This window comes from Ovis aries, chromosome 9 (genome assembly GCF_016772045.2).
Source record: "Ovis aries strain OAR_USU_Benz2616 breed Rambouillet chromosome 9, ARS-UI_Ramb_v3.0, whole genome shotgun sequence".
Taxonomy (NCBI): domain Eukaryota; kingdom Metazoa; phylum Chordata; class Mammalia; order Artiodactyla; family Bovidae; genus Ovis; species Ovis aries.
This window is the reverse complement of record NC_056062.1, coordinates 85,247,786-85,274,642: the sequence shown is the minus strand read 5'-3', so window position 1 is coordinate 85,274,642 and position 26,857 is coordinate 85,247,786. Positions and strand designations below refer to the sequence as shown.

General features: G+C 40.6%; 1 protein-coding gene across 8 annotated transcripts in view; it reads right to left on the bottom strand.

The window, feature by feature from the left end:
• RUNX1T1 (RUNX1 partner transcriptional co-repressor 1) overlaps nucleotides 1-26,857 on the bottom strand; it is a 152,107-nt gene that overhangs the window by 58,249 nt on the left and 67,001 nt on the right. For all 8 annotated transcript variants that reach the window (XM_015097929.4, XM_042254495.2, XM_027973236.3 and 5 more), the window contains 2 exons: nucleotides 3,570-3,707; nucleotides 1,568-1,809 (listed from right to left, as the gene is read on the bottom strand). In XM_015097929.4, the coding sequence (XP_014953415.2) occupies nucleotides 1,568-1,809; nucleotides 3,570-3,707 (380 nt within the window). The remainder of the gene's footprint in view (nucleotides 1-1,567; nucleotides 1,810-3,569; nucleotides 3,708-26,857) is intronic.

Genomic DNA, 26,857 nt, shown 5'->3' with positions numbered 1-26,857 from the left:
GCTCAAAGCAAAATTCATTCTCTATTCATTCATCATTTGACAAATGTTCACTGCCTGCCTAGCATTATTAATTAATGTCTTCCCCTAATTTATCTCCAAAAAGTTTTTAGACAAATAAATATCTTAACTACTACCCTCAAAAGCATTCCACTTAGTATGTGGGAAGAAACCTACTTAAAGCTATCAAATTTTTATATATTTGAAGTTATAGAAAGCATGGTTAAAGAACCTATCAGATTTAAAAAGCAGTTTTCAAAAAGACATATTTTTTTTTTAACTAGTAACAAACACAATTACTGTTTTTGGATTTATTTTGTGGTTCTATGATATAAGTTACTTATGTGTCAAAGAGACTTTGTGCAAAACTCAAGAATAAATAAAAAGGAAAAGGTAAATACTGACAAAAGTAAGTGTTGTATGCTGACACACTTATGTCAAAATCACCTTCCTGTCACAGAGCAATACGAGGTGCCACTGATGGATTCTTAAATATGTGAAAGCTTGTTTTTAAAGTGTGAAGGAGAAGGAGGTAAGGGTTAAAAACTGAATGGTAAAATCTCTGTCAAATGTGAGATACCATGATCTGAAGCAAGCCTATTGCTCCAGACTCTCACGCAGACTTTTAGGACTTTTTTTTGTAAAACACACTGGTGTGCCTTTGCCCATGATAAGTCTACGTAATAAGATAAATGAAATCATCCTCCTAAATGAAAATTCTTTATTTATAAAGAAAATCACAGGACATGCAAAAGTGATTTAGAATGCCAAAAAAAGAAATATGTTCCAATTTCCAGTGTGACAATGGACACGCTGTAGTATAATGTGCCCAAATCAACACTTCTATTCTCAGAATAATGGTTTATGTAATTCTATCTATAACAACAACAAAAAAACAAAGAATGGCTACAAGGGGCTAAGGGATGAAGAAGTCAGGGTATTACTGTTTTATATGTACAACTTCAGTTTGGGGTGATGAGAAAGTTCTGGAAATGCATAGTAGTGATGGTTACACCACAACGCGGATGTACTTAATGCCACTGACCTGCACACCCAGAAATGTGTTAAAATGGTAAATGTTATGCTACATGCTTTTCCCCCACACACACACACAAAATTTACTGTTATTAGTCTTAAAAATGAAGACATAAAAGAATAACGTGTTACTTGTTATAAATTGCTGCTCATCTAGGCTGCTAATAAAAATTCTCCAAAGCAATGAAGTTAAAATAGGCACCCAATTACATTAAGAAAACCACTAACATAACAAAAATATTTTGCCATTGTCGAAGTACCTTAGCCATGCCAGGAGGATATACCTATTAAATTTTATGCACATATACAATTATGGCCAAGATAACGATAAATCTGCATAACCACAGCCAACAGGTAAAAGAAATCACGCTGGGGGTCAATATGTAATGCAGACCTGAAGCCCTCGTTCCTACAGAATTAGACTTGCATGCAATACCCAGTGTGGAAACAAAAGGGCTGCAAGAACGCAGCCTGTGCTTGGAGTCTCCCCCACCTTCTCCCTTCCCCCAAGTTGGGCCGCGTTCAGTTGGCTTACCACCAGGCCTAGGACGAGGGTGCGGACTCGCTCTCCTATCTCTGGCGAAATGTCGTTGCCAAACTGCTGCAAGGTAGTGAGGAACCGTTTCAGCTTGCTGAGCTGCCTGGCGCCGCAGGCTGGGGGCAGCTGTTGATTAGCCAGAGACGAGGAGGACGAGGAGGAAGGCCCGTTGCTGAAGCCGTTGGGCGGCGACGGGGCGCCATTCAAGGCTGTGGGCGAATGGCTCGTGCCATTGGTTACTGTCGAAGGGCACAGAACCAGAAAGAAGAAGATAAACGAATAAAGCACGTCAACAAGAAAATCACAACTAAGGGTCCTTCCCTTCCAATCTGGGGACTTTGGGTCATTTCAAAGCTGCAGGGTGTTTGGTGAGATGCTCTGACGTCACCGGGTGGCCAGGCGCTCAGGTGCTCCCTGACTCCAGGGGTGGAGCCCTCACCCTGCAGGAAGATAGTCTGCACAGAAGCTGGCAATCAATGGGGGCTGGCTGGGGCGCAGGGCCAGCCTGCCTCCCAAGCACGCATATGCCAGCCACCTGAAACGCTTCAAACACAGAACAAACAGCATTTTGGATGTCAGCTTTTTGTCACAGGCTTACATCAATGTAACAGAACTATTCCTTTCTAAACGGCTCCCCGAGAGAAAGTGTACATTTGGTGGAGACTAAATTTATCACTGGACATTTTTAATCATGTTTTGTACACACAACTGACAGCTGTGTTTATAGAAAGAGTACTTTCAAGTTTTAACCTTATACCACCCAATTAGAAGGCTATTTTCTCCCCCTCATATTTCTTAACCACTTCTTTAAGGAAAACACAAATTTTATGTAAGAAGCCAAAATGGATATGGTAATTATCAAAGAGTTATTTCTAGAAACCAAAAGGGACATCTCAATCCAACTAACTCGGTGAATTCACTCGATAAAATTTACTTGAATATCAAAGTAATAATCCGTAAGAACTAGGGTAGAAAAATTTACACATTTCTCACCAAAGAACTATTGACTTTATCATGGTAGATCTTTATCAAACCTATCTTTGAAATATAATTTTGATAAATGACCTCCAATGATATTTTAAAGATGTTTTAAGTACCTTATCATTCTTAAAAAGTTTCAGGAAAATAAAATGGTCTTGTCCCAAATGAGGACCAGAGCTATCTGTCAAGAAATGACATCTCACTAGGCCCTGTCACAGCAGGCATACGCCTATCACTGTGACTCTGGGCAAAACCAAACCAAATGCAAGTTGACAGGGTTACAACTTGGCACTGTTGCAGCCCCCTGCTCCTTATATGTTTGGAAAGGCCTTTTAAATGGCAGTGCAATAGTTCATAAATAACCTGGATATCCCTTTTGCTGATCCCTTATACAGCCACAGATCTATTTTTGCTTATTATTTTTCATTCACATATAGATTTCAGGGCGCATGGTCTGTAAATACTAGTTTCACAAATCTTTTATGATATTTTGACCAGGATTTTCAGATCGATGAAAACAAAGCTATCCCCCCCCCGTCCCTACTAAAATATACAGGAATGAAAGGGAAGTTGGTATTCTGTCAGAATAGTCTGTCCTTTCCTAGACTGACACAAAAGGCAGTACACTCCACTGGTTCAGAACACAAGTCCAGAGCCAAGCTGAAATGGAATAAACATTTAATAAACGTCTGACAGGTTCAACACAAGAAAGATGCTCCTTTATTTCAAAAAGGTTTCTGCAGGCTTTGGTTGCGTAAAACAATCCGCCTTTTAACTTAAGAATGTAGATTTTAACATTATTTGTAAATAATGGAAGAAAGTGGTATTAGAAGATCAGAAGGAGCCTGGAAATAATTGCAGCCTATTAACATGTTCCAAGTCAAAAGGAGCAAGCTAAAATGGGATCTTCATTTATCCATAAGACATTATGCTGGATCTTCTTGTCCCTTGATTTTTATTTGCGGAAAACAAAATTAATTTGAACTTGAAAACAGAAAACGCAGAAACGTCTACTTACACGTCGTTGGTGTAAATGAACTCGTTCTGGGAGCCCCTTGAGTTGTTGGGGGAGGTGGCATCGTGGGAGGAGTCAGCCTGGATGGGGTCTTCACATCCACAGGTGAGTCTGGCATCGTGGAGTGCTTCTCAGTACGATCTGGAGGACGCCACCACGATCATGTTATTTGACTCTTTAAGCACCTCGGGGTTTTCTTTTTTTTAGCACCTCGGTTTTATAAGTGGGGCTCATCTTTTTTTACAAGCAAGGTAACAGAAGAAACCGAGCATCTTCCATCAATAAAACAGGTCTATCTACCGAGGCTTAAATCAAGACTTTATCATGCAAACCTCTCTTAAGAAGGTGTAGCACAGATGGCAGGACCTCATTTCTAACTGGGTAATTTTACATCCTATTGTTATTTCTGGCTTGGGCAGATGCTACCTTTGGTAGTGTTATATGCAACAGCACAACTTCACTTGAAGCTGAAGCCAACATTAGCAGGATGTAAAAAATAGATGAGGAAGTGGGCCGGTAATGAAGCCCTCAGGCAGCTCAGAAAGTACACAAATCTGAGGCTCTGTTATGCAGGTGGGATCCTGTTAGACGCTGATGCTCTGGGATAGCTTTTTCTGTAATACTTGCCATCCCCTCTCCATGCTTAGCTTTCCAGTCTAATAGATGAAGCAGGCTATGTCTCCTGGTCATAACCTCTCACTTCATTTTTTTTTCTGCCCTGTTTGAAAAATCACCACTACATAAATGTCACACAATGAAGTTATTATTGACTTAGAATTTATGAGTTTATGATCCACCATTTAAAAAATATGTAACCAATACTTCAACCACCAATCTCTGGCAGAGTAAGAATGGAAAAATAGCAAACTGAGAACTCAAAAGAACTAAAGACCCTCCTAATATTTTTTTATGAGTATGTGACAGGGAGAATTTCCCTGACTACCCAATAAAGCACTTCAGAACTTTTATACTAAGTGTATTTTTCTCTTGCAATTTTAAACTTCTCAATCTAATCTACTCAGAGAAACAGATCTCCAGTAAAAAAAAAGAAAAAAAGAGTGTTTGCTTTTTTTTAAGATGCAATTTTCTACCAAATATGTGTACACATGCACACATACCCCCCCTAAAAACATTTCTGAGGTGCCTCTTGCAGCCTGAGGCACAGATACCTACCAATTAGACTTTTTGAAAAGTAAAATAATATAGACTATTCCTAAGAATGGATCTCTTAAAACATCAATATGGTCACCATAGTGAAAAACTCTCAAAATTACTTGTCAACTATTAAAATGAAAAGCTCAAATTATTACTATGACAATTCCAAATCGACCTCACCTTTATTCAAAGCAATTTCGTAAGACTTGGGATGAAACAGAACATAACATTTGAAAGCTGAAACAGCGCAGATAACACATAAGGGAAGGTGTACTAAAAGAATCAAAGTAATCACCATTCTAATAAAGAATATTTTGAAAGATGAATCAGTGAACAGTAAGTATCAGGATCTCTATTTCTTCATCTCTACTGCTGGCTGAATAACAATGACTATCCCTATAGTGAATAAGTGTTCCGAGTGAAACGATGGTGAAACACATGGAGAGCACCTCCACCTTTATCTTATTATTAAAAACTTGTCCTCATATGCTATTCCAGAGCGTTTTACAACCAGTGCCAGTGAATAACTTATTCTAGAGAAAAGCAGAAGTTAGGCAGGCTCAAAACTACTTCTTTGATAGTTAAATTCATTGCACAGTCTACTCACCTCAACCAACCTCAGCAACAAGGGAATAAATAGCTTTCTACTTATGCTGCAGCTTAGGGAAGAGGTACAGCAGCAAATACAAGTCTCCCTAAATAAAGGCAAATATTTCTCTCTTGCCAAGGAAGGAAGGATAAAGGCAGGCTTGCCAGAGTCGGCTGGGAGATAACAGTGGGAACTGCTGGTCCATCTGGTTTGCATTCTGCTAACACTCACACAGAGCTGTTAGCGAAGGCAGTCCAGACCCACAGATTTGAAGCACGTGGTTGCACAGAGAAAGGAAAGGGGGGGGGAGGGGAAGTGGGAATAACAGAAAATAAATAAATAAACATAGCAAGCGAGAGAAGGGAAGACGAGAAAGGGGGAACACACCAAGAAAGCAGGGAGAAAGGAGCCTGAAGTTACAGTGGACAGCTTCAGCACCCCTAAAGGCAGAGCCTTGGCAGGAAGTCACAATGGACAGCTTCAGCATCCAGAAAGGCTGAGCCTTGGTAGACACGGGCCCTGCCTCACCTTGATGCGATTCCTGAGCAAGATCTAAACTTGAGAATATATCCTGCACCCACTTTTTACTACTCTTTCTCCAACAGCCCGCACTAAGGAAAGGGGATAATAAACTGTCAAGTTGACAATGGGTTTCCTCTTCAGACTCTTTTAAGATAAAATTTGCGTTTGTCTTCTGCTGCCCAGTTTTAGAAAGATTTTTGATACATTCACAATTTTAATCTGAACACCTTTCGAATACCTGTCTTGGTCCACTTATGTAACATGATTCCTATGCAGAATTTAACCATAATGACGGCAGTAATTATTATAAAAGGTAGATGAACAACTTTTTTTAAATTTCTGAAATATCATCATTTTAGGAGCAATAAGCACTAAGTCAGTGAAGAGCAAAACACCACCACTTCTGACAGTAATATACACACTTTCACCTGAACGTATGTTCATGTGTATGTGTATTTAGGATTTTGACATTGGCCACATTTCTGTGATGGTTAGTTTCACTCTGATGAAAAGGAGTTCCAACCCAGAGGTCCTACAAACTTTGACAAAGTGGGACCATATGTAACTCATTCTGCGCTGTTCACTGCAGTCAATCCAGAATTGAGATAGATGGTGAAATAACCAGCCAGGCCTAAGCCATACACACACACACAAAAACCCTCTGGAGCAGAGAGATGTAAGGAAACTCAGAAAATGTGTTTTAACTATGCTGAGTTCTGTTGCATTTGCTTTGGATTATTTTTTAAAAAAACATTCTGAAATATATATTCTTGAAATTTCTATAGCAAACAGTAACTAAGAGCTATGCTTCAATCATAGAAGTATTTCATTCCATTTCAAATTAGAGGATATAGTAAAACCAATATTAAGCTATAATATTTCTTACACAGTTTTCTAAGTTTATGAAAATTATATTGATCTTGCATGCAATTTCTATTTTTAGTTGCTCTGGGGGAAAGCTGACATTTATTGACACAAAATGATAAGCCCAAAAAGAAAGAAAGAAAAAAGTTATCAGTAAATTCTGTATTTTAAAAAAGAATCATCTACCTTAATGATTCACACCACTTCTAAACAACATCTTCCCTATATGGTAAGTTTTCAGCTCACATGGCAAATATCCAGCACATATGTACCAAAGATGGCTGATGCATGGAAGGAAATGTGGTATATATAAATATATTACTGATAGCATTTCAATACCCAATTCAATGTCAGGGCCTTCTAGAAGTGGTATGTTTTCCATTTCCTTTTTTGTTGTTGTTATTTTATGTGAAAAGGTATGGCATAATCCGCCATGGCACTTATTTTACTTTTAGTTAGTTCAAATAGTTCCAGATGTTCTTAAAGTATGAGGACAGGCATTCTACATTTCCCTTGTTTACATACCATTCTAGAGATGATTGGTGTAAAAGAATTCAGTATTGGTATAATGAATGGTATAACATTTTCTATCAAAGTTCATCATGTCAATTCTAAAAGAAGAAATATCTGTTTCACAGGTGTTATGGACAGAAGAACTTTTCGGTCAATTAGTAGTTAGTTCAGAGTTAGTCTTATTTGAGTGTTAGTTAAGAAAGCTACAAGGCATGCACCAAAGAGGATTAAGCCCAAGTGGAACCAAAGACCAAGGTACTATTAATGGAAAGGCAGGAGGGAAAAACTGGCACAGAGTTTGATTTTTATTTCTCTGGAAAATAGAGCAAATATGGTTCTGACAATGGAGTCATTTAGTGATTCCAGTGACTGGGTGTGAGCTGTTACAAGCAACTGTCTGCAGACTCGAAAGGTAGTTGTTCCAGCCTCTACAACACCAACACCTCATTTCCTTGATAAACACCTCTGGCAACACTCATACCTGCTAAGGACCCTTCAACAATGCTTAAGAATAAAAGTCAAATGCTAACATTTCAGCCGAATGCAATTATACAGTGGGAAGGATATTTATTAACAGCGATAACAGAACTTCCAAGTTAAGACAGACTTGGTTCCAATTGTAGACTCTCTTGACCATTAGCAGTGAGCCCTCAGGCAAGTGAGTTACACTGAGTCAGTTACTCTTCCCTGGCGGCTCAGCTGGTAAAGAATCCACCTGCAATGTGGGAGACCTGGGTTTGATCCCTGGGACGGGAAGATCCCTTTGAGAAGGGAATAGCTACCCATCCAGTATCCTGGCCTGGAGAATTCCATGGACTGTATAGTCCAAGTGGTTGCAAAGAGTTGGACATGACTGAGTGACTTTCACTTCCACTTTCTTTTCCCTTTTCAGTCCCTCTTAAGAACAAGGATGCAATCCTCTGCTGCAACAGGACCCCACCACAGTGCCTTCTTGTATCAGGCACCAACTTGTGTGAGCTCCTTCTCTTTGGCTTTCGTCTCCATGATCCATTGGCTTTATTGCCAATGCCTTTCCCCAGTTGTATGCTCTGCCTATATAGGGCACCTTGACATCACTCCTTGACTTTTCTGCCTTTCTTTATAGAGCTGTTGTTTCCTTTATCTAGAACATGTCCCATCTTGTAGATTATTTACCGCTCATTATGGATTCCACATCCTCTTAAAGCTTTCCCCAGCTGCCCTACATACCAACCGTATCAGGCTTCCTCTGCGCCCCTTTTATTATAGCCTATCTGTACAACATCTGTATATGTGAATCTGTATTATACACTCAAACACCCCAACCAGTGATAATATTGACAGTAAGCCGTTAAGTGTTAGCTGCTCAGTCGTGTGTGACTCTGTGACCCCATGGACTGTAGCCCGCCAGGCTCCTCCGTCCATGGGATTCTCCAGGCAAGAATACTGGAGTGGGGTGCCATTTCCTTCTCCAAAGTGTCTTCACCAAGGGGTCTTCACCTCCCAGGGATCGAAGTCAGTTCTCTGAGCCACCAGGGGAGTACAGTAAGCAACCTGATAGCAATTTAAGTGCCTCCTTAGGAAGACATTTTAAAACTAAGCATAACCATGGCTTTCATCACTACCCAGGTGGTGCTAAGGATAAAGAACTTGCCTTTCAATGCAGGAGACATAAGGGAAGCAGGATCAATCCCTGGGTAGGGAAGATTCCCTAGGGAAGGGTACGGGAACCCACGCCAGCCTGGAGAATCCCATGGACAGAGGAGTCTGGCGGACTTTGGTCCATAGGGTCACAAAGAGTCAGACACAACTGAAGCTACTTAGCATGCATGTATAGCTTTCATAAGAAGGAATGTTAATTCATAACTTTTACAAACCCATTCCCTATATTATAGCCAGTTTAAAGACAGCAACCTTAATTCCATGGCAAAAGACAAACACAGAATCATCAACAGCATATAAATACATGAGAAAATGCGATGCAGGTAAAAAGTAAAGATTCTGAAAATCCAAAATTCAGTTCAACTGTGCTACCACCTCACGTAGTTTCAGACAAAGTGTAAGGATGACCTGTGACCTCATGTCTTACCATGTGTTATGTGAAGATATTTATTTCTGATATTCAAATCTGATCTGACCTGTTACCTAGTTTAAAACCACTGGGAATGTCCCACTGACCACAGAATAAAATATAAGCTCTTTACCTTACCTTACTACTACTAAGTCGCTTCAGTCGTGTCTGACTCTGTGCGACCCCATAGACAGCAGCCCACCAAGCTCCCTTGTCCCTGGGATTCTCCAGGCAAGAACACTGGAGTGGGTTGCCATTTCCTTCTCCAGTTTTCCTTTAAAATTGGAGGAAGTTACAGTTCAGTACACACAGGCAAAGTCATATCCAACTCTTTGTGACCCCATGGACTGTAGCCCACCAGGCTCCTCTGTCCATGGAATTCTCTAGGCGAGAATACTGGAGTAGGTTGCCATAGCTTACCTTATGTCACAGATATTGCTGAGTTCCTTCTCAACAGCCCTTATACCAGTCTTCCCTGCTGAAGAGCCCTAATTTTGTTCAGATACACAATTCTTAGGGGCAGATTCTGCTTGTTTTATATTACTCAGGTTATCACATTCCCCTTATAAGCAACAGGTTTCAGAAGGGAGAGCTGTGCTCCAATTATGGACAATGGGTCATGAAGGGAGGTCTATAGAAAAGGTTCTAGAAAAGACTTCCTCCTAACCCACCAAAGAGAAACCAAAGCAGAAAATACCCCTTTTTCTTCTGTCTGAAAGTGATTCTTTCACTTCTTTGGAATTTACTTTTCTTATTTAGAAAATTAAGCATCTTGGAATACAAGACCTCAAGGATCTTTGCAAAACTCTAATATTCTCTGATTTCTTTCTTCACATGTGGCTCATGATAATCTCAAACAAAAAGGAGGCTACTCAGAGAAAATGTATCGACAATAAAGTGACCACCAGACTTTCTCTGTTCATATAAACTTCTATGTCCACAAGACTATGCCTGAACAGAAATCTTTTTCCAGAAACATTAAAATGAGTATCTAGCTCTTGTTCTTAAATACAATTTTCAATTCTCATTACTAAATCTCTGTCAATGATTTGGTTACAAAATAACTGTACAAATGTCCAAATTTCTCTGTTAAAGCTATCATCAAAACACTCATTTTCAAAGCTCAGGTTCTTGAAAGCATCATCTACACTCACTTTCCTTATTTCCTTTCCCTCCTTACTTGGAGTAGACACCTGTAAGACCTCTGCCTAGAAAGTTTCCCTCCCAGCATGGGGGCTTGCCAAGCCCTCTAATCTCATAGCTACCTTGGGAGCCACCATGTTCTTTGATGACTTCATACGCCGGATACCAGCAGCTGGCCCAGGCACAGCACTTAGTCTGAGATGGGCCATCTCAGGAAAGAAAAGTAACTCCAATCCAGAGACAAAAATCACACGCTCTGCTGCCTTTCATGTCCAGAAAGCAGGTGTGTGTTGGAAAAGAAGGCAACAGGCGGGAAGAAATCAAGAAATGACAAGAGATTATCCTGATAGTGCCTCACAGGAAACTTGCTCCTTCTACTGGATTCTAGTTGCATCTCTAAAATTCCTATAATTTGGATCTTCCAAACAATCCTAGTTAATCAGTCCCTCCTTTGCCTAAATCTTAATTTGAGCTGACTTTTTACTTGCAACCAAAGAATCCTGAGTAAAATAACCCTGGACTATAGCATCAATGTATTCTCCTCCTACTGAAACTTCTAAATTGTCTCTTATTAATCCAAGAAACACGTGCATCATTTATCTGGCATCTTTGTATCAGCTGACACTGCACACCACTTCCTTCCGCACGAAACATACTGTCCTCTGGACTCCGTTATTCTAAAGTTCTCCTCATTTTTCTCAGGCCTCCCTATGAGTTCTTTCTCAGTCTCTTTTAAAAGTTCACTCTTTGACATCCCTATGATGACTACTCTATTTCCCCACAGTGTTCCTCTTCAAACTTTCACTCTATGCCTTTTCCTTAGTGACGTCATTGGTGCTGTGACGGTCACACCATAGCCATTATGTGCATGACTTATACATGTAACTCTAGCCCTAATATCCCTTCCATGTCCTAGAATCGAATATCTAGAATGCTACTCATTTCAAGAGGCTGAATTCAAGCTCTTATAAAACTATCCTCTCACCTTGCCTAAGCGACAATCCATTGAATGGACTTTCTGATCTGACAGTTCATCTCTGATACATTCTCCAAATCACATCCAAAGACCTTTTATAATGTTAAGCATAAAGTCCTGGTGTCTTACTAGGACGCAGAAAGACAGAGCTTTGTGACTTATCTGGCTCCCATGTACCCCCCAGCCACCTCTGAACTCTTTCCTGAATTGCTACGGCCTCTGAAAGCCCCTGGGTCACACGGGGTTCCACGACACTGCGTCCCTTACCTGACATACCCTTCACTCCACCACTGTCTGCTTAAGTCCATCACTCCTTTAAAACTCCATCTGGGTCTCACCTCAGCTAGTGCATGCTAAGTCACTTCAGTCTTGTCCGACTGCGTGTGACCCCATGGACTATAGCCCACCAGGCTTCTCTGTCCATGGGACTCTCCAGGCAAGAGTGCTGGGGTGGGTTGCCATGCCCGCAGCCAGGGGATCTTCCTGGCCCAGGAACTGAACCCGCATCTCTACATCTCCTGTGCAGGCAAGTGAGTTCTTTACCTCTTTGTCACTTGGGATGCCCCAGCACAACTCTCCCATCCTGGGCTGTCCCAAAAACTACCCTATATTTCCATATTTCACTCTCTAGATCATCTTTTGGCACTGATTGCACTTTATTTAGAACCAAGGTCAGTCTCTTCCACTAAACTGTAATTTATTTAAAGGAAATTATGATGACATATTATTTGTTTTTATAGCCCCAGTACTTGGCACAGTGCTTGACACATAAAAGGTGCTCAATAAATATTTTAAATGAATATATATTGCTATAAGGCCATAATGCAGGCAGATGGGATAGGGTGTCCTCGGAGGAAAAGAACCAGATGTAGCTTTTTGACATTAAGAGAACCCATTTTAGGCCTAAGCCCTTTTGTGATCTAAGCCTAGACACGATGCTTGTCCCTGAACAGGTCTCAGTAGTAAATGATCTTCAGGGAACAAAGGAATGCAGAACAGAGGAAAAGCAGTCAAGAAGCAACAGTTCAGCAATAAACCAGAGTCCTGGCTGTTCCTCAAGGGATACACATAACCATCTGATACACGTCTTGGAGTTATTCTACGGGAGCTAAGACTGCCATCCTGGTAAGGATGGTAGCTACACGTTAGGGCGCCCGAACCTAAGGAAAGACGATTCTGACCTTTTCTGACCCTTGTGACTTCAGGCAACTAAAGCTTGGATTCTGTCAACCTCTGCCCCAAGTCTGTGCTGAGTTTTTAAAAAATATTCATTTACTTATTTGGTCACACTGGGTCTTCGTTGTAGCCCCCCCCCCCCCCCCCCCCCCACCCCCGGCTCTTCAGTGCAGAGCTCGGGCGTCTCTCTAGCTGTAGACTCAGCAGGTGCAGCACAGCATGCGGGATCTCAGCTCCCTAACCAGGGATCAAATCCACATCCCCTGCATTGAAAAGTGGATTCTTAACCACGGGACCATCAGGGAAGTTCCTTTATGTTGAATTCTTCTCTGTTCCAGTCCTTCATGAATATGTATGTAGCTTAAAATTCCTCCAATTTTGCTATTCGAGGAGACGCTGCTTTGGATAAGATCGCTAGCGTTCTCCTTACTTGCTGCAAGTAATAAATCCTTCCTTCTCCTGGTTGTATCTTCTGTGATACCCACCAAGAGGGGAACCCAGTTTTCAGGTAAGAATAAGGCATGCCTTTAGTCACAACTTTGAAATACTAGAACTTTCGAGAAACATGACAAATTTAAGATACAATCTTCTACACCTTTTTTCTATCTACACTCTGAAAACATTAAGTAACCAAAGATAAATCTTTGAATTGGATTAGTGAGTTTACCAGTTTTAAAATGTCTTTCAGTAATCACGATATATTTCCTAAAACCTTTTATATTAGAAAAGGAGATGTGTGAGGCAATTTATACACATATGACATAGTCTCCAAAAGCTCCCTTTTTGTTTTTTACAATAATAGTAACAGTGTAGTCATATATCATACACATGTATATTCAAAACAAAGACAAAATATATTATGAACCCAAACCAACTTTTCCCATATTTCAAAGTTTTTCTGTTCTTGTCTATGGATGGTAGAATTATAGATTAGTTTTAGTTTCTTTCTGTTATCTTTCTTTTATTTAAACGTTATGCAATAAAAAGGTTTATTTTTACAAGGGAAAAAAAATCCCACAAAAACCCTTAGGATAAGTCACCTACAATGAAGTAATCAGGCACTACACCAAATCCCTTGCATGCTTTAACCGTATTTTAAAATCTCACTATGAAAAGGTACTACAAAGTTGCCCATCTTCTAAAAGGGAACTGAGGACAAGAGTAGATAATCTGTTTGAGGTTACAAGCTAGAACTTACTCCAGGTGTTCTCAAGAGTTCACTATCATCTAAAACTACAGCTATTTCATACAAGATCTGGACTTTTATACAAGAATGTGTCTTGCTATTTTATACAGTAAATATTATATCTAGAGTTAGCATTATACTGGAACTTCACCTCTAAAACTACTGTGAAAGTGAAGTTGCTCAGTCATGTCCGACTCTTTGCGACCCCATGGACAGTAGCCTATCAGGCTCCTCAGTTCATGGAATTTTCCAGGCAAGAGAACTACTGTACTAATCACTATAAAGAAAGCTGAGAGCCGAAGAATTGATGCTTTTGAACTGTGGTGTTGGAGAAGACTCTTAAGAGTCCCTTGGACTGCAAGCGATCCAACCAGTCCATCCTAAAGGAGATTAGTCCTGGGTGTTCATTGGAAGGACTATGTTGAAGCTGAAACTCCAATCCTTTGGCCACCTGATGTGAAGGGCTGACTCATTTGAAAAGACCCTGATGCTGGGAAAGATTGAGGGCAGGAGGAGAAGGGGACGACAGAGGATGAGATGGTTGGATGGCATCACCGACTCAATGGACATGAGTTTGAGAGAACTCCAGGAGTTGGTGATGGACAGGGAGGCCTGGCATGCTGCGATTCATGGGATCGCAAAGAGTCAGACAAGACTGAGCAAATGAACTGAACTGAACTGAACTGAGTCACATGTGGCCACTGAAAATGTAATTAATTAAAAGTAAATAAAATTTAAAATTGAATTCTTCAGTCACACTAGTCACATTCAAGTGCTCAACAGCTGTGGTGGCATGGCTACCATATTAGAAAGCTAAGTTATAAAGTATTACAGTCATCACAGAAGGACAAGGCAGGGCTCAATGAAACGGCTCTGAAATGCTACCTTAAGAAACAAAAGTTCTGTGGTAGGAGGCCGTGGAGATGACATGCAGCCTCAAAGCATGGGGACTGGGGGAAGGAAGGAGAGTCTTTGGTCTCATCCAAAACACTTCCCAGTCCCATTCAGATCTTTCCTTGATTTATATGTTTGAAACCCAGTGACTAAGTAAGTGAGCTTTGAGGAAGCAAGAGGAGAAGCCATGCTCAGTCCAGGTAACCAGCCAACAACGGGATAACTGCATTAACGAGAACGAGGCCACGAGCTCAGTCCTGGAACAAGCCGGTTAACAACCGAGTCAGCGGCTGGTCCAGAAACTGGGATGACTGCCTGAAGCAGGACATCAAGCCATCAAAAGAGCATGAGGTGAGCTGGAAGATGACAAAAGAATGAGGTAAATCACGATTTCCAGTAAAATACTAACATTTCTCGGTCATCTCTTACAGGGACAATGCATTTCCTTCCCCTTCCTCTAGAGTGCTTCAGTAGCTCCTACTTGATATGTTCATCCTATTTCTGAATGTTTCCCTAGTCACAGTGTCAGCTTCACAAACGCAGAAATTCTGACTGACTTTGTTAAGTCCAGCTTCCACAGCCAGAGAAGGTAATGGCCCCCCACTCCAGTACTCTTGCCTGGAGAATCCCATGGATGGAGGAACCTGGTGGGCTGGAATCCATGGGGTGGCTAAAAGTTGGACACCACTGAGTGACTTCTCTTTTTTCACTTTCATGCATTGGAGAAGGAAATGGCAACCCACTCCAGCGTTCTTGCCTGGAGAATCCCAGGGACAGGGGAGCCTGGTGGGCTGCCATCTGTCGCACAGAGTCAGACACGACTGAAGCGACTTAGCAGCAGCAGCAACAGCAGCTTCCACAGAATTTAGAAGAGTGTCTAGAACAGTAGACATTTGGTAAAGAGCTGCTGAATGAATGAATAAAGAACATAAGCTAGGAAGAAAGCAAAGCAAGTTTCTGACTAAACAGGCAAAGATATTACCAGTCATTTTACGGCTACACAGAGGCGGGTACAGGAGAGTCAGCAGGCAGGACATGCTGAAAGCACATATTCACTTCAATGGAACAGGCCCCAAACAGTCTCAAACCGTTCACTCATTTTTCAAAAAAGATGACCTGCAGGCCACCAAGGGAAAGTGCTATAAACATCAGTAAGTACCCAAATGGTGGTTCTAGTTACAAAAAAACAATTTTAATATCAGAAAGTATGGAAAGAAATGTGGGTCTTATGAACACTGGTAGACTCCAGGCATTACTTATATGTATAAACCCTTTAGAAATGTCATATCTCCCATGTCTGTTATCACCGTTATTCAAGTGATTCTGCTTCAGAGTCTAATACCACCTCCTGGAGGTAGTTCCTAGAGTCACCAAGCAGGTATCAAGCAGCCTGGGATTAACTATAATACTCTAACCAGCATAGGTTCACATGAATCTGTTTTAAGATTTAATAAATTTTAACATTTCCTTTGGGAAAAAAGGGACATCCAGTTGAAGACGTTTGAAACCCCTGATACCAGCAACCAGTTGAATGTTTGCTGAATGAGTGTAATGAAAACACCAAGGAAAAACTGCAACTCCTAAACACATAGAAAAGTGACTCCTGCTTATCAAAGAGCAGAGAGACACAAAGGCATCACCAAGGGCCCATAAACTGAACAGCAGCATGTATGTTAACAGCCTCCTGCCAAGTGCAGATTATTTCAGAAGGTGACAAAAATCATTCAGTGGCGATCCAAATCTTTAACAGTCTTAAAGCACAGACAATTTTTATTCCATCAAGATTTGTCGTATTTGCCAATAACAAAGAAGGCTACAAAGCCAGGTCCGAGAGTAGTCACAGAAAAATGGTAGCAGACATGTCCAGCGCACTCAGTTATGATTATCCAGGTAAGAGTTAGTAATCCTAGGCAGAAAATTATGAAGGGGTGCAGAGTATGTGGTGTGCTGTCCTTAGTCACGCAGTTGTTTCCAACTCTTTGTGACACTATGGACTGTAGCCCTTCAGGCTCCTCCGTCCATGGGGCTTCTCTGGGCAGGAATACTGGAGTGGGTTGCCATGCCCTCCTCCAGGGCATCTTCCCAACCCAGGGATCCAACCCAGGTCTCCTGCATTGCAAGTGGATTCTTTACCATCTGGGCCACCAGGGAACCCCAAGAATACTGGAGTGCATAGCCAATCCCTTCTCCAGGGCATCTTCCCAACCCAGGAATCCAACCAGGGTCTCCTGCATTGCAGATGGATTCTTTACCAGCTGAGCTACCAGGGAAGCCCTGTGTGACTAGATCACAGGCAAGCAAATAGTCGGAGCTCCAATGAGTATTTGTTGAATTTAACTGAATATACAACCAGACAGTACTGTTGATGTAGACTTTGCATTATAGGCAATGGGAAAGCACAGAGTTTTTATGGAACTGAATGATATACTCATTTCTATATTATGGGTATATATGGAGCAGAGAATAAAGAGTGTAAGAAAGGCAAGAGGGCAAGAGGACTGGATATGAACAGCGTAGACAAGAAATGATACAGCATCCAGCACAGAAGCGGCCCAAGAATGGAGAATATGAGGGAAATGGCGTAGGTGCTGTATTAAAAGTCTATGTCAAATTCACAGGGCTTGGTAACAATGTAAGATAAATCTTGAGTAAGTAGGAATCTAGGGTGTGTGGCAATGTCAAAAAGCAAACCCAAACAGAGCAGGAAGAAGCATTTGGAAAAAATTCAGTTAAGTCACAGTGACTTAGAGGGACCCCTGCAACACTCTGTTGTTCGGATATAAAATGCCCTGATCATCTTTCACTCCCATGGGACCACCATCAAATTATTCTCCCTCCTAGACATGTTTCTCCTCCACCACCACTGTCCAGTGCTACCAGCTTTCATTGGAGCTAATCAACACAACTCCTCCCCTATACTGCAATCTGTTTACCATAAAACAGATGGAATAATCTTGTCAAGCACAAGCATATTCATTCATCTAATTAACAGTATTTACTCAAAAATATCTGAGCCATCTACAAAGTGCTAATGCTATTTTGTACAACAGGGAGATGTCAATCAAAACAAAGGAAAATCACTGCCCTTAAGAACTTTATATTCTGATCCTCAGATGAAGTGACTACTTTTAGACAAAGTAAAAAACGCTTTAAGTAACCTGACATTGTACAGGAGGTGGTGACCAAGACCATTTCCAAGAAAAAGAAATGCAACAAGGCGAAATGATTGTCTGAGGAGGCCTTACAGATAGCTTAGGAAAGAAGAGAAGCAAAAGGCAAAGGAGAAAAGAAGAGATATACCCATCTGAATGCTGAGTTCTCAAAAATGGAAAGGTGAGATAAGAAAGTCTACTTAAGTAAACAATACAAAGAAATAGAGGAAAACAACAGAATGGGCAAGACTAGAGATCCTTCAAGAAAACTAGATACCAGGAGGCCATTTCATGCAAAGATGGGCACGATAAAGGACAGAAATAGTATGGACTTAACAAAAGCAGAAGATAATTAAGATGAGGTGACCAGAATACACAGAATACATGGATAACCATGATGGTGTTGTTGCTCATCTACAGCCAGACATCTTGGAATGTAAAGTGAAGTGGGCCTTAGAAAGCATTACTATAAACAAAGCTAGTAGAGGGGATGGAATTCCAGCTGAGCTATTTCAAATCCTAAAAGATGATGCTGTTAAAGTGCTGAACTCAAAATGCCAGCATATCTGGAAAACTCAGCAGTGGCCACAGGACTGGAAAAGGTCAATTTTCACTCCAATCCCAAAAAAGGGCAATACCAAAGAATGTTCAAACTGCACAACGGCACTCACTTCACGTGCTAGCCCTAAGGTAATGCTAGGCTTTAAGCTAGGTTTCAACAATACAGGAACCAAGAACTTCCAGAGGGACAAACTGAAATTCGAAAAGGTGGAGGAACCAGAGATCAAACTGCCAACATTCTACTTCAGCTTCATTGACTACACTAAAGCCTTTGACCATGTGGATCACATCAAACTGAAAAATTCTTAGAGATAGAAATACCAGAACATCTTACCTGCTTCCTGAGAAACCCATATGCAGGGCAAGAAGCAACAGTTAGAATCAGACATGGAACAATGAATTGGTTCCATACTGGGAATGGGGTATGTCAAGGCTGTATATTGTCACCCTGCTTATTTAACTTCTATGCAGTGTTGTTTCAGTGCTCAGTTGTGTTCGACTCTTTGTAACCCCATGGACTGAAGCACGCCATGCAAAATGCAGAGCTGGATGAAGCACAAGCTGGAATTAAGATTGCCGGAAGGAAATACCAATAACCTCAGATACACAGATGACACCACCCTTATGGCAGAAAGCAAAGAAGAACTGAGGAGCCTCTTGATGAAAGTGAAAAAACCTGGTTTAAAACTCAACATTCAGAAAACTAAGATCATGGCATCCGGTCCCATCACTTCATGGCAAGTAGATGGGGAATAAATGGAAACAGTGGCAGATTTTATTTTCTTGGGCTCCAAAATCACTACAGATGGTGACTGAAGCAATGAAATTAAGAGACGCTTGCTCCTTGCAAGATAAGCTATGACAAACCTAGACAGCGTATTAAGAAGCAGAGACATCACTTTGCTGACAAATGCTCATATAATCAAATCCATGGTTTTTCCAGTAGTCATGTACAGATGTGCAAGTTGGACCATAAAAAAGAAGGCTGAGTGCTGAAGAACTGATGCTTTTGAACTGTGGTGTTAGAGAAGACTCTTCAGAGTCTCTTGGACAGCAAGGAGATCCCACCAGTCAATCCTAAAGGAAAGCAATTCTGAATATTCATTGGAAAGACTGATGGTGAAGCTGAAGTTCCAATACTTTGGCCACCTGATGCGAAGAGCTGACTCATTGGAAAACACCCTGATGCTGGGAAAGATTGAAGGCAGGAGGAGAAGGGGACGACCGAGGATGAGATGGCCGGATGGCATCACCAACTCAATGCACATGCCTTTCAGCAAACTCCAGGAGATAGTGAAGGACAAGGAAGCCTGGCGGGCTGCAGTCCAAGGGATCACAAAGTGTCGGACATAACTGAGCAACTGAACAACAAGTAACTTAGGACAGCAGACAGACTTAGTCTCTGCTTACCTCTCCTATCTTAATGTCAGACCTCACTGGTTTAATCAGTCACAAGTTTCATCTCACCTCAGAGCCTTTCACTCAGCCAGGAAAACCCACCTCAGCTCAAATTCACTTACTCAAAGGGGTCCTTGATGCCCCCCCCGCCCCCTGCCATCCCCTGTATGATAAACTCTATTGTTCTGTTCCTTGCAGAGCTTACAGAAACTGTTATAATGCTCCATAATGGCAGGGAGCATATCATTTCAATATCACATATCAACAGTCCAGAATTTATCACAGTGCTGAGAACCTAGTTCAAGTAAATGGTGGTTAAATACATATTTCCTATTTAAAAATACAGATCTGGAGGTACAAGCAGAGCAAAACAATCAGATTCTTTATTTCTCTTAAAAGGGATTTCAAAATTTCTTCAGTGATAGAAATAATAAAATAATGATGACAATAATAGAATCAGCCTCTCAAACGTATACTTGATCCCTACTGCAAAGGGGCCTCCCTCCAACACCATTCCCCCCAAATCAATCCAGCATAGGCACAAGCTTTTTTGTGGTTAATCCAAAAAATACAGATTGATCTTTCACTTGAGCTCTCAGCAGTCTTGGATCCGTCCGGCTATTTCTCACTCCTTTTCTCCTGCAATATCATCCATCTAGTTATCACTAGGAACTTCCCCGAGCTCTCTGGGACCCTGGCCCCTCCTGTGTGCCTGGAGCTCACCTTCTCCTCTAAACTGGCTTCAATGCCTACGCTGTCCGAGGCGGTCCCGCTAGGGCTCTGTATGCCCAGAGGACCCTCTCCTGGAAACCACAGTTAGGAGTTATCTAACTGCTTGCTTAACAACTCTACACAGATATCTGATTGACAGCTGCACTCAGAATCAAATCTAACATCTTCCTTAGGAAATCTGTGCCTCCTTCTCTACTTCACTCCCTAGCCAAACAACCAGACCCAAAATACCACATCCTAAGACTCTTCCCTCTGCACCATCCTTTTTCCATGTCCAATTCATTCAGTGTCCTATCAATTTCACTTCTAAGTATCTTTAGGATCCACCCTCCCTTCACCTCTGTCCTGGTTTTAGCACTTACAGAGTTTCTGAATGGTTTTCTTTATCTCGTGCCCCCTACTTTCCTAAAATCCTCTCTTTGTTTCCAGGGAAGAGAAATTAATGAAATATGAAACTGAAAACTCTTATACTCCTTCTACAGTCTATAATCTATTTAAAAACACCCTCTAAAGTTATAAAAGTTGGTCAGGGAAAAGAATGAAGGTTCTTTTCTTCTTAACCCTGTATCTCCAATGTCTAAAGAAGGATCTTCACAGAAAGCAGCAGCAATGTTAGTCACTCAGTTGTGTACCTCTGCAACCCCATGGACTATAGCCCGCCAGGCTCCTCTGTCCATGGGATTCTCCAGGCAAGAATACTGGAGTGGGTTGCTATACCCTCCTCCAGGGGATCATCCTGACCCAGGGATCAAACCCAGGTCTCCCACAGTGCAGGTAGATTCTTTACAATCTAAGCCACCAGGGAAGCCCTCTTACACACATGTCGTTAAATAGCTTGATGCAGTAAGCCATTTAAAAACAAATTAAATTATCAAGATGTCCATCCTATCCACCCACCCTACCTCCCAGTATATACTGTAACCATTAAATATAAAGTGATCCCAACTAAAATACTAACAAGTTTTTTTCCAGAATTTTAGAAGTGCTTTAAAAGTTGATTTGAAATGAAAAGGAAAATAGCCAGGAAAACTAGCAAATGAAGTTTAATGAGGAAACAGAGCCTAACACTTGTTAAAATGCACCACAAAACTGTATTTTGAACAATCTGCTACTGGTATCAAAATAGACAATACTGCAAAATAAAAGTTTAAAAGCAGAAAAAATATAAAGCTCAGAACTGAGTAATTAAGAATTCAATATATGATAAAGATGACTTCTAATGTTACTGAGAAAATGACAAAGCAATTCAATAAACTCTCTCTGGAACTATTAACCAACAATTTGGAACAAAAATAAGTAAACCTGTTGTATATCCAGTCATTCACTTCCATCTGAATAAAAATTAAATGATACAAATGAAAAAATATACTAAATCTATAGGTAAATACTCATTTAAACTTAGGACTGGAAAAGAGTCTAAACTATAACAAAAGCAGAACAAATAATGACACTTATTAATAAACACGAATACAGAAAAAAATACCATAAACAAAGGCAGGCAACCCCCAGGGAACAAATACTCGCTATGTGACAACAATGAATTGATATCCTCACTACATCACCAGATGGTCAACACCAAAATCAGACTGATTATATTCTTTGCAGCCAAAAATGGAGAAGCTCTACAGAGTCAGCAAAAACAAGACTGGGAGCTGACTATGGCTCAGATCATGAACTCCTTATTGCCAAACTCAGACTTAAACTGAAGAAAGTAGGGGAAAACCACTAGACCATTCAGGTATGACCTAAATCAAATCTTTAACAATTATACAATGGAAGTGAGAAATAGATTTAAGGGACTAGATCTGATAGACAGAGTGCCTGACGAACTATGGATGGAGGTTTGTGACACTCTACAGGAAACAGGGAGCAAGATCATCCCCAAGAGAAAGAAATGCAAAAAAGCAAAACAGTTGTCTGAGGAGGCCTTACAAATAGCTGTGAAAAGAAAAGAAGGCAAAAGCAAAGGAGAAAAGGAAAGATATAAGCATCTGAATGCAGAGTTCCAAAGAATAGCAAGGAGAGATAAGAAAACCTTCCTCAAGGATCAATGCAAAGAAACAAAGGAAAACAATAAAATAGGAAAGACTAGAGATCTCTTCAAGAAAATTAGAGATACCAAGGGAAGATTTCATGCAAAGATGGGCTCCATAAAGGACAGAAATGGCATGGACCTGACAGAAGCAGAAGATATTAAGAAGAGGTGGCAAGAATACACAGAAGAACTGCACCCAGATAATCTTCTGGGTGAAGATAAAAAGATCTTCACGACCCAGATAATCACAATGGTGTGATCACTCACTTACAGCCAGACATCCTGGAATGTGAAGTCAAGTATACCTTAGGAAGCATCACTACGAGCAAAGCTAGTGGAGGAGATGGAATTCCAGTTGAGTTATTTCAAATACTAAAGATGATGCTGTGAAAGTGCTGCACTCAATGCACCAGCAAATTTGGAAAACTCAGCAGTGGCCACAGGACTGGAAAAGGTCAGCTTTCATTCCAATCCCAAAGAAAGGCAATGCCAAAGAATGCTCAAACTACTGCACAATTGCACTCATCTTATATGGTAGCAAAGCAATGCTCAAAATTCTCCAAGCCAGGCTTCAGCAATACGTGAACCATGAACTTCCTGATGTTCAAGCTAGTTTTAGAAAAGGCAGAGGAACCAGAGATCAAATTGCCAACATCTGCTGGATCATGGAAAAAGCAAGAGAGTTCCAGAAAAACATCTATTTCTGCTTAATTGACAATGCCAAAGTCTTTGACTGTGTGGATCACAATAAACTGTGGAAAATTCTGAAAGAGATGGGAATACCAGACCACCTGACCTGCCTCTTGAGAAACCTGTATGCAGGTCAGGAAGCAACAGTTAGAAGTGGACTTGAAACAATAGACTGGTTCCAGATAGGAAAAGGAGTACATCAAGGCTATATACTGTTACCCTGTTTGTTTAACTTATAGGCAGAGTACATCATGAGAAACACTGGGCTGGAGGAAGCACAAGCTGGAATCAAGATTGCTGGAAGAAATATCAAAAACCCCAAATATGCAGATGACACCACCCTTATGGCACAAAGTGAAGAGGAACTAAAGAGCCTCCTGATGAAAGTGTAAGAGGAGAGTGAAAAAGTTGGCTTAAAGCTCAACATTCAGAAAACGAAGATCATGGCATCCGGTCCCATCACTTCATGGCAAATAGATGGGAGAACAGTGAAAACAGTGTCAGACTTTATTTTTTCTGGGCTCTAAAATCACTGCAGATGGTGATTGCAGCCGTGAAATTAAAAGATGCTTACTCCTTGGAAGGAAAGTTATAACCAACCTAGACAGCATATTAAAAGGCAGAGAAATTACTTTGTCAACAAAAGTCCGTCTAGTCAAGGCTATGGTTTTTCCAGTAGTCATGTATGGATGCGAGAGTGGGACTATAAAGAAAGCTGAGTGCTGAAGAATAGATGCTTTTGAACTGTGGTGTTGGAGAAGACTCTTGAGAGTCCCTTGGACTGCAAGGGATCCAACCAGTCCATCCTAGAGGAAATCAGTCCTGAATGTTCATTGGAAGGACTGATATTTATGCTGAAACTCCAATACTTTGGCCACCTGACGCGGAGAGCTGACTCACTGAAAAGACCCTGATGCTGGGAAAGATTGAAGGCAAGAGGAGAAGGGGATGACAGAGGATGAGATGGTTGGATGGCATCACCGACTCAATGGACATGAGTTTGAGTAAACTCCAGGAGTTGGTGATGGACAGGGAGGCCTGGGGTGGTGCAGTCCATGGGGTCGCAAAGAGTCAGACATGACTGAGCGACTGAACCGAACTGAATACATACATAGTTGCATCAAAACAATTTTTAAAAGCCGAAAAGCCCATCAAAGCAAAGACTGTAATACAGAAATAGGAAAAAGACTAAAAAAATATAAATGACATATAACCCTATGGAGAAAAAAGTTTCACCTTACTAGTATTTTTATTATTATTATTAAAACAATATATTCTTTTAAGCTAATAGTTATAAATTTTTTCAAATGATAATATAGTATTAATTATAGCACAAACTGGCATTTTAATACACTTTCGCAAAATGATATCAATTTTCCTATAGGACAATTAGGCAATACGTATCAACTGTCTCTATATTATACATGAAGTTTAATATTCCACTTCCACTCTTTAAAAATTACCCTAAGTAAATAATATTACATGTACAAAGACATTTATAATGAAGAAGATTGGAAATAACCCAGCTGTCCAACACTGTTCATTTGGCAATTCAAATTCTATCAGTACCACGCAGTATAACATAATGACATGTATATTTACATGGAAAGATATTACAAAGATACATGTTTTGTAAGATCCTGTTTAAAACACGCACACACACAACTATTTTAAGACAGTTATAGATGGATAGGTGTATCTGTGTGCATAGGTAAAAGTCTAGAAGGATATGCATACAAAGGGTCTATATCCAAATACTAAGAGTGGCTATCCATTAAATCAGTGGTTCACATTGGGGTGGAGCTTTCAAATACAGTGTCCAATAGTCATGTTATAAAAAGTCTTTTCCTTTCAAATTTTTTTTTGGTGTTTCAACACTGTATTTAAACAATTCTAAGAGTCCTCTATTTTTTCTTTGTATCATCTCTAAAACTGGTAAGTACTTTAAAACCATGGAATCAAAGCATTCTGTCAGCACGTTTTTCTGGGAGATTTGTAAATTACCACATGCCTTACAATTAATTTAGATACACTATAGCATATCTAGATTTTTCTAGGAGTGGAACTAAATGCGAAAATAATTAAGGGAAGAACATACAATTCATTCTATTTGGAACTCTACTGAGGTTGTTCAGCTTTAACTTGAAGGAGGAAAAACTGGGATTGAAGACAACCAGAAGGGGAAGGGAAGGGGATGTTCCAGGAGGTAGGGTTCTCAGCAAAGGAAAACCCTTGAGCATATCACAAAGGTAGACAAAGTGCCTCAGTCACCTCAGGATCCCAATCATCCAGCAGTACCTAGCACCAATGTTTGCTGAGTAAAGGGATAAACACTCTTTTAGTAACCGCAAGTCCACACACAGTATTGACAGAAAGGAAAAGACCTACAGATCACTTGGCAAGGGAGAATTCAGAAGTATAGTGGCAAACCATGAGAGTAAAATCCCCAAATAAATGATCAAACTCTTTATAAAGTGTTCAAGGAGCAGCACACAACATAACATACCCTCCCCCTAAAGCAGTTTCGGTGAGCTGTCTACAGTCCGTCAGGCAGTTCAGTCGCTCAGTCGTGTCCAACTCTGCTAACTCATGGACTGCAGCACACCAGGCTTCCCTGTCCTTCACCATCTCCCGGAGCTTACTTAAACTCATGTCCATGGAGTCGGTGATGCCCCTAACATCTCGTCCCCTGTCGTCCCCTTCTCCTCCTGCCTGATTAAATCTTTCTCAGCAACAGGGTCTTTTACAGTGAGTCCGCCCTTCTCATCAGGTTGCCAGAATATTGGAGCTTTGGCTTCAGCATCAGTCCTTCCAATGAATATTCAGGGTCGATTTCCTTTAAGATTGACTGGTTTGATCTCCGTGCAGTCCAAGTAACTCTTGAGTCTTCTTCAACACCACAGTTTGAAAGCATCAGTTATTCAGCACTCTGCCTTCTATATAGTCCAATTCTCACATCCATACATGACTACTGGAAAAATAACAACTTTGACTATATGAATATGTTGGCAAAGTAATGTCTCTGCTTTTTAATATTCTGTCTGTGTCATAGCTTTTCTTCCAAGGAGCAAGCATCTTTTAATTTCATGGCTTCAGTCACCGTATGCAGTGATTTTGGAGCCCAAGAAAATGAAATCTTTCCCTGTTTCCATTTTTTCTCCATCTATTTGTCATGAAGTGATGGGACTGGATGCCATGATCTTAAGTGTTTTGAATGTTGAGTTTAGAGAGGGTTTCCCAAAGACAGTTCTGGACTGACTGTGAATTATATTAGTAACTTCTTTACATACAATAATTCCACACCACAGGGAAAATGAAGGTATGTGTTTAAATGAACATTTCTCTCTGACTTAATACAGTCAATATATTAAAAGATCAATTCTATAAATTCTACACAACTGGGTTAATTTCACATTTACCATTTCTTAATAGATTCTGCCTCAGTTAATATTTTGTATAATATAATTTTTCATGGAGGCCCATGACCTTATTTAAATTAATACAGTAATTCAGAGAAGGTACCCTAATTAATTAATTGCTAATAAATATTCCCTAAGGACAGAAGCTCAAGTTCTTTTTACCAAAGAAATAACTGCATGTATATATTCAAATGTGTCTAAGTAGTCTATTTTCCCTTATCTCAAGATACTTTAAA